Raw genomic sequence first — 8,355 nt, forward strand, 5'->3', positions numbered from 1 at the left:
CTATGGTAAATAAGGCTGCAGTAAACATAGTTGTGCTGGTAGCTTTAGTATGGTCTTGTTTGTGATTATTTGGGTAAATGCCCAAAAGTGGGATCGCTGGGTCATAGGGGAGCTCTATGTGGAGTCTTTTGAGAAACCTCCATACTATTTTCCAAAATGGTTGAAGAAGTTTACACTCCCACCAACAATGCAGTAAGGTTCCCTTCTGTCCACATCCCCTCCAGCATCTGTTGTTATTAGAGTTCTTGATTATAGCTATTGTAACTGAGGTGAGGTGGAATCTCAATGTTGTTTTGATTTGCATTTCTTTTATGGCTAGGGAGGTTGAGCATTTCTTCATGTGTCTATTCCATCCTTCTTTCTTCTTCAGAGATAGCTGGAACTCAAAAAATTTAAATCCCCAATAACAAATCCTCAAAGAAACAACTGCCCAATAAATAAGTGGGCTAAAGACTTAAAGAGAAACTTCTCTGAAGTTGTTGTCTTATAAACAACATATGCCTAGATGCAGGTATCTAACCGTCAGAAGTTCATGGAGGATGAGAAAGTCAATATTGAATTTCCTGTGCAGAGACCTATTCATAGAACTTACATGGCTGCCAATTTCCCTCAGGAGGATCATTCAGGAGCATGACTTCTCCACGAAGACATTTCGATATTGTGCCACTCTTCCATGCCTTTCTTTACCTGTTGCTCCTTTCTCTGTTCTAACTCTTCTTCTCAATTTTTCCAGAGTCTCTCTTCTTACCTCTATTGTTATCCACCTGTCTACCTACTCATCTAAATTTATTTCTATTGTTGCTTTTCACTAAATGGTTTTGATTCTTTTCTTCTTTGCCTTCTGTACAATTCACTTCATTCACTTACACATCCGAGGTTTTGTTCCTTTCAGTTTGTCTTCGAATCAGAGTCAGTCTTAACTTAGCATGGCTGACTTAGATGATAGGCTAATACTGTTCTCTTTAAAAACAAAAACAAAAAACCTTGTATGCTGTACCAGAATGCATTGATAAAATTTTCAAATCTTGATAGATTAATCTAGGCTTGAAAATAAAGTATTTCTTGGTCTTCTTGCAAATGATGGTTTTGATAATATTTTTTGGTCAATGGAATTGTTCATTTTTTATATATGCTTATTTTTGCTGCCTTTATTCCTAGTTTTGCTTGATTTACTGAAACTACACATCTGTTTTTGCCAGTATTTACAAGAAAGCTTATTTTTATGCAAATCACTAAATGATTTATTCTCTTCTCTCTATTAGTCTTTTTGATTTTTTAAAAAAAGATACTACCTTTAAGTATTGTTATTGGTATGAAATGCTGATCAGAGACATAGAGGAGAAAAGCAACAGCAGCACTGTTAGGCTCTCGCCCTTCACATGGAGATGGTCCCAGATTTGTTTTTAGTGACTCCATTCTCTCTGTACTACTACTACTCTGGTCTCAGCTGTGGTTACAAGGACAACATCCCTTGTGGCACTACAACCCAGAAAGAGATGGGGTATATTGATCATGCAGCACTGGGAAGTGTTCTTTCTCTTAACACTGCAAGCAAATTTAGTGTGGAAAGATTTCAGACATCCAGAGAGGTGACCACTCACTCAACCCCAGGAAACTGCCTGTCATTTATGATGAGCTGCTCTCCTCCCTCTTCCTGCTTATTTGCCTGGTAGATAAAAGATTGTCACCAGAGGAAATCAAACCAATTTTCTTTGCTTTTATGACACATTAAAATGAACCCTTTTGCAGCAAAAATAAGCATTAAAATATATGTGTTACTTTCAAATTTTATATGGTATCTTATCAAAATTCTTTTGAGGTTGTATCGCACTTCCTTGGCAGAGGTCGTTAGCTGTCAATCCATCATGACATATCATTAGAGATTTCAGAAGGGCCTTGTGTCACCTAATATTCTTTTCTGAAAAGTTATGGATGTTTCTCCTAAAGTGGATGTGAGAGTCACGAAGATGTTTGGAAGGATGTAACTGTGCAGGAGTTTGGATGTTAGGTAGGGCAATGGACATTTCTTTAATCCATAGTATATGGGTACACCTGTTGTAAAAGTATCCTTTCAAGTTTGAATATTTTCCAGTGTGATTTAACTTTAGACATAATTGTAGGTAATTTAGTATTATAGAACAAATATAATTTTGTTGCTGATTTATATATTTGGAATTTTTCCCTCTTGTGCTACTAAGTAGATTAATCAAAGAAGGAATTTTATTTGCTAATAGCATAAATAAAAGGTTTTGCTTTTTTCCTATATAGGAAACATTTTAATCAGATGAACTTACAAGTTCTGTACTTTTTTCATGTCTTACATTGGGTCCTCTTTGTACTCTGTTTCTACTTCTGGAATAGGTCTTTGGACCCACTGACAGTTTCCTTCTTTCTTCTTTATATTTACTCCTTCATTCTACTGTGGGCTTCTCTGCCTTTGCTTGCCCTTACTTTGTCCTTGGCAAGCCCTCCCCTCAACAGAAGGTATCCTGATGTCAAGATGTAGATCCATGTTCTGAGGTCTGTAAGCTTGTGAAGAGGGATGAAGAGAACCATAACCACACACACCTGTGCCCCTGGCATCCAAAAGAAATGCTGGGCTGGTGATGGCTATGTCAGTCTGATGCCAAAATAGCATCCTAGTACAGCCAATTCAATCAAAGACAAGCAATTCAGTGTAAATTTAGTCCATGTGGTACCTTGGCATTTTGTAGACCAAACAAGCTGGTTGAATGATAGCACTGACCAATTTTCAGCCAGTACTTTCGGTGTTTCGTAAAGCAGCGATTGCTGGAGGGCATGAACCTTCAGTTAATATGTACAATGACAGATCAGATACCAGAAGAAGAAAGAACTTCTATTTACATCTGGAAAATAAGGATATCTACTTGACTAATATTAAATTGTATGGATAATTGCATATGTGATTTTTGAGATGTAAATAATGGGATGAAATTTTAGGGAATTCATAGTCAAAACAATCTGGTGACTATTTTAGCTCATTAATTTTCTAGTCTGTGTATTCAAAGCTCCCTAGGAACAACAGAACTATGGTAAGAGTCATCTTATTAATACATGTGGATGGACCTGCTTTCTAATGTAGTGATCTACTGAAAGTTTACAATGGTTCATTTAAAATTCACTATGAAAATATCTTCCTTGGTCATTGGTGGCTGGCACCTATAATTCTAGCTACTCAGGAGACTTGAGATTTGAGTATAGTTGTTTAAAGTCAGTCTGGGCAGAAAGTTCTCTGAGACTCTTATCTCCAATTAACCACCAAAAAGCCAGAAGTGGAACTGTGGCTCAAGTGGTAGAGCACAAGCTTTGAGCAGAAAAAGCTCAGGCCCTGAGTTCAAACTCCAGGACTCAGGACTGGCGCGCGTGTACACGCGCACGTGCGCACACACACACACACTACACCTTATATTAGAAAATTATTGTGAATCCATTGAAGAAGACACAGTTACACACAGGATACCTCTTAATAAGGGAAATGGAGAATTAAGTCCTAACACTCTGTTAGTCTGGTTGATAAATTAGTCAGAATTATGTTTCTGTAACAAATATTCAAGAAATCAGTTTGTGAAGAGAAGTTAAGGCTATTCCTCAGTTTGGGAGCTTTCAGTGTGTTCTACTGCTTTTGAGTCTATGGTGTGGCAGACATAACAGTAGTTTATGGCAACATTATTCTTCTCTAGCTGGGATGAGAAAGAAGGAGATGCTTCTGGTCCCAATACTAAAATATCCTAGGTTAAGGAAGAACCATTTAATATATGAGTCTTTGAGAGACGTTAAAACCCAAAGCTATAGCAACTGAACACATTATTAAATTTATTAGAACAGGTTTGCATCCTTTATAAATTAAACCTTCAAAAAAACTCCAATAACCCGATTAATGAATGGGCTAATGATTTAAGAGAGAATTTTCAAAACAACATTGAGATTCCTCCTCCCCCCATTAGAATGGCCATCATCAACAAAACAAACAAAAATAGGTGTTGGTGAGGATATGACCAAAAGAGAACCCCATTACATTATTGGTGGGAATGTGTACTTGTTCAACCACTGTGAAAAGCAGTGTGAGGGCTCCTCAAAAAACTAAACATAGAAATATCCTATCCTATGATCCAGCAATTCTACTGCTGGGCATTTAACCCAAAGAATACAAACCAAGATATAGTAAAGCCACCATACATACAACCATATTTATTAGAACACTGCTCACGATAGTCAAGGTACAGAATCATCCCAGACACCCCTCCCTGTTTAATGGGACAAATGGATCAAGAAAAATGTGGTATATATACACAATGTAATTTCACTTCTCCATTTTAAAAAGATGATATTGGACCATTTGTAAAGAAATTTAAAAACCTGGACAAGACTATGTTAAACGTAGTAAGTCAAGCTCAGACTTACAAGCCCTTATATGTAGAAGCTTGATTTAGCTTACAAATTTATCAGTAAATACATTGGGTGGTATATATTAAAAATCTTAATTGAAATATGGTAGAATGAAGGGAGATCTCATATAGTGTAATTCCGTAGAAAAGCACAATCAAAGTTCAGCAAAGTAAAACACCAGAAAACAGGTATTTGAAATGGATGGGATAAAGGGATAGATAAATGAAGAGGAAAAGAGGGGGAGAATGCAGTCAAGAATACAATGTGTACCCTGCAAAATTAAGAAGAGTGAGGGAAGGGGTAGAGAGGAGAGGGTTGGGTGAGAGTGTTGAAAGAGGTGACATTGATCAAGATATATTGTATTTATAAGCTGCTTTGTTAAATGGCAATTCCTTTGTACAACTACTAAAGATAATAAAAAATTAAGCATCAAATTACTATATTACTATTATACATTACAGATATGTATGTTTCTATGTCAACAACTTTGTATGTATATATTAATAAATTTATATATATATATAAGTAATTTTAATCCTGAATTTTGAATTCTCCTACCATGCTTTTAAGCAATATTGCTCTTATCCATCTTTACTATTATTATTCATAATTGTTAAGATATTTTCAGGAAATGTGAACAGTACTAGGTAGTACATTTGGTAGATATTTGCATGTATAAAACCATAATAAAGCAGAATTGAATTTCTATGCTCAAACCAAGCTCCAAACAAAGCAAGCAAGCATACTGACAAGAGTTCTGTTAAGTTAAAGGATTTGGCAAATCGCTCTTCTGATCAAAAGTTAAAACAACTTGGAAAAGCAGCTAAGGCTTTCAGTGAAAGCTTCAGTGAATAGCAGCTATCAAAAAAATCTAAAAAGGGTTATGGTAGAGTAAATGGAGACCAGCTGTTCTCTAACTCAGCAGAGCCCAGACATGAACAAAACTAAATAAAAACTGAAGTGTGTTATGACAGATCATTGACTCCAGGGAACATTTCTTGGCAATTAGCATGGTTGGCGTGGCTCCTTAGGAAGTCAGAACCTATTCCACCTATTGTATTTCACATTTAAGGATCCTTGTGATGAAATATGGCAGATGGGATAACATGTTTTCCAGAGGTCACCTGATTAGCAACCTTAATTCCCCTTTGCTCTGTCATATAACATACTCACAGATTCTTGAAATCAGGTTATGGACATGTTTGGGAGGAGGCATTCTGCCTCCTATACATTTTTTTTTAAAGCAATACTGGGATTTGAATTCAAGGCCTTGTCCTTGTTAGGCAAGGACTCTACCAGTAGAATCACACTACCTCTCCAAACTACCAGGAATTGCATAGGATCCAGCCATACCTCTTCTGAGTATCAGAAGAATCAAAGTTACTATATCCATGCTTCTTGCAGCACTGATCACAGTAGCCAAACTGTGGGATTGTCCTAGATTATAAATAGAAAAAGAAAATATAGTATACATAATACAATGGAATTTTCTCAGCCATTAGGAAGAGTTAGTGTTTGTTTTTGGTTTTTCCACCTCTGCTTATTCTCCATTGGACCATCTGCTGGGTCCTGGTATTTTCCCCTTGTCTGACTTGCCCCTAGTTTTGTATGTATCTCTGTAGTACTAGAGCCACCTCTTTCCTGCATCACCATGGAGACAGGCCACCCCAAATCACACAATAAGTAGGGCAATATCTTGTTGCAAAATGTGTATTTTCAGGTCTTTTATTTATTTTTTTCTTCATAAAAGAAATTATCTGAGTTACAGGAGCTCTGTGGGGAATTTTAAGTCTGTAGCTAGATTTCTGCTTCCTGGGTATATACACAGAAGGCAAGGCTGTAGACGGCTCAGCTCTCCATAGTTATGTGCCTTTCGACAAATCACAACCTCTGAGGACTCAAGTTTTCTGAAGGAGTTTATGTATGTAACATCCCTGGGGAAAACAATACCATGTAAGTGTTTCGCATTTTTAGCCACCATCAGTAGTTTTGTTTTGTTTTGTTTTTTGGTATGGATTGGGAAATGTGGTTTTCAAGGTTTAAGCTTGCTGCTGATCCTGATTTCTTTTTTGTGTTTTCATTGTTTCCCATGGATTCAGGTTTCTCTGGGACTTCTACATGCCCTTGCTACACATATTCTGTGGCCACCAGAGCGCTGGCAGAAACTGGAATCTGTGCTTCCTCCAGAGCGGTCCCCAGTGGTTCAAAGTGAAGAGTAATGACTGCACGTTGCCACCCGAGTGCCCGGCGCTGAGCTGGTGATAGGTGTACTATGGTGCAAGAAAGCTTTGCGTCATACTAAAGTGGTCTGTATTCTTTAAGAAGGTTTTCTTTATTAAACAGTATTTAGTGACCCATGGTGTTCTGTGTTATATTTCAGTGTCCTATTGATTATTGCCAAACTTGTGCAAACCTTTGGGAATATATAAAAACAGTATACCTCTATGTCAGAAGCGTGTGGAGGTTAAGTTGAGATTATTTGCTGTACATAGCCTGTTGATAGATTTTCATTTTGATGCTTACTGCTAATTTTGAAAATTATTATTCAATGGAACTGATTTGTCATTTGCCATGAAGATAGAGCATGTGCACACACACACACAAAAACTATATTACACATATAATAATAATAACTATATTGTAATTGACATGATCAATAGAGCAGTTGCTGCCAGCTACGGAAAATGTAAACTGTGATGATGAAATAGTGATTTGTTCAGGGCTTGTTTTGAATGTTGTATTATTATGTACCTAGGTCTCCATGAATGGAAACATTCTCCTTTATAGAAGTAAAGGATTACAATGATGAATAACCAGTCCTATTACTGCTTTCATACACTCAGACTTTTTTAGATTGGCCCTTTTTAATCCTAAACTTCTGGGAGATTATGCCTGTTCACAGCAATGAATAAACCCATTGTTTTCAGTATTCAGTAACTGGTGAAAAGTTCGAAGTAAAGTGGGAAAATCACTCCAGATCAACTGACTTTGATTTTCCCCAAAATGATTTCTCCCTGCTCATGCTTGTCAAACTAAAAGCATCAGTTGCAAAAGGGAGTGTAATAGCATAATAGATATTGTAATTTGTACAAATAAGAAGGCAAATTCCCAGTATACAAGTTAATAGTGTTTATAAAGCCTTTTTTTTTCTTTTTTCCTTGCATTGGTTAGCAGTTTGTGCTGATCGAAATTTAAATCTCTGGATCAAATATCTCTGTTCATCTAGTTTCCATTTCTTCTGTTTTACCAGCAGACAAGATCCACATAATGACTAGCCATCTTGTAAATGTGCATGCTTTATAGGCAGGAATGAAACAAGCAATATGTGTGTGCATGTGTGTATGTATGCATATATGTATACATGTATATATATGCATATTAAAAATATACATTGCTACTAATAGTTTGAGAATCATGATAGCTCATTTAACCAACATCAGTGAGCACTTACATACTAAACATGGTCAGAATTTCTTTCTTTCTTTTTTTTTTTTAAATTTTGCTGGTTCTGGAGCTTGAACTCAGTGCGTGGATGCTGTTCTTGAGCTTGTTTTTTCTTTTTTCCTCCTCAACTAACACTCTACCACTTGAGCCACAATTCCATTTCTGGCTTTTTTTTGGTATTAATTGGGGATAAGAGTCTCACAGACCTTCCTGCCTGGGCTGGCTTTGAATCTCAATCCTCAGATCTCAGTCTCATGAGTAATTAAGATTACAGACATAAACCACTGGTACTCAGCTGAATTATTAATGTTCAAAGCAGATCTATTTAAAATCTTTTAGTGGGTTTTCATTTCTCTTCTTAATTTTTCAGTTTCATATCCTCCCTTCCCCAGCTTGAATATCACACTCTGACCTTTCATGCAGTTTGCCAAGTACTGATATTTCACGTTTTGTAACTTTTCCTCCTTGAGACTACATCTGAGATACATAGTGCATATGCTTATT

The 8,355-nt window shown here is 36.6% G+C and overlaps 1 protein-coding gene across 2 annotated transcripts in view; it reads left to right on the top strand.

Annotated features, from left to right (window-relative positions):
• The window catches only part of Immp2l (inner mitochondrial membrane peptidase subunit 2), an 863,335-nt gene extending 856,581 nt beyond the window's left edge, over positions 1–6,754 (top strand). For both annotated transcript variants that reach the window (XM_013024067.1, XM_013024066.1), the window contains one exon: positions 6,507–6,754. In XM_013024067.1, the coding sequence (XP_012879521.1) occupies positions 6,507–6,626 (120 nt within the window). In that variant the 3' untranslated portion in view covers positions 6,627–6,754. The remainder of the gene's footprint in view (positions 1–6,506) is intronic.
• Positions 6,755–8,355: the final 1,601 nt, after the last annotated feature.

This window comes from Dipodomys ordii, unplaced genomic scaffold, assembly GCF_000151885.1.
Source record: "Dipodomys ordii isolate 6190 unplaced genomic scaffold, Dord_2.0 Scaffold72, whole genome shotgun sequence".
NCBI lineage: Eukaryota > Metazoa > Chordata > Mammalia > Rodentia > Heteromyidae > Dipodomys > Dipodomys ordii.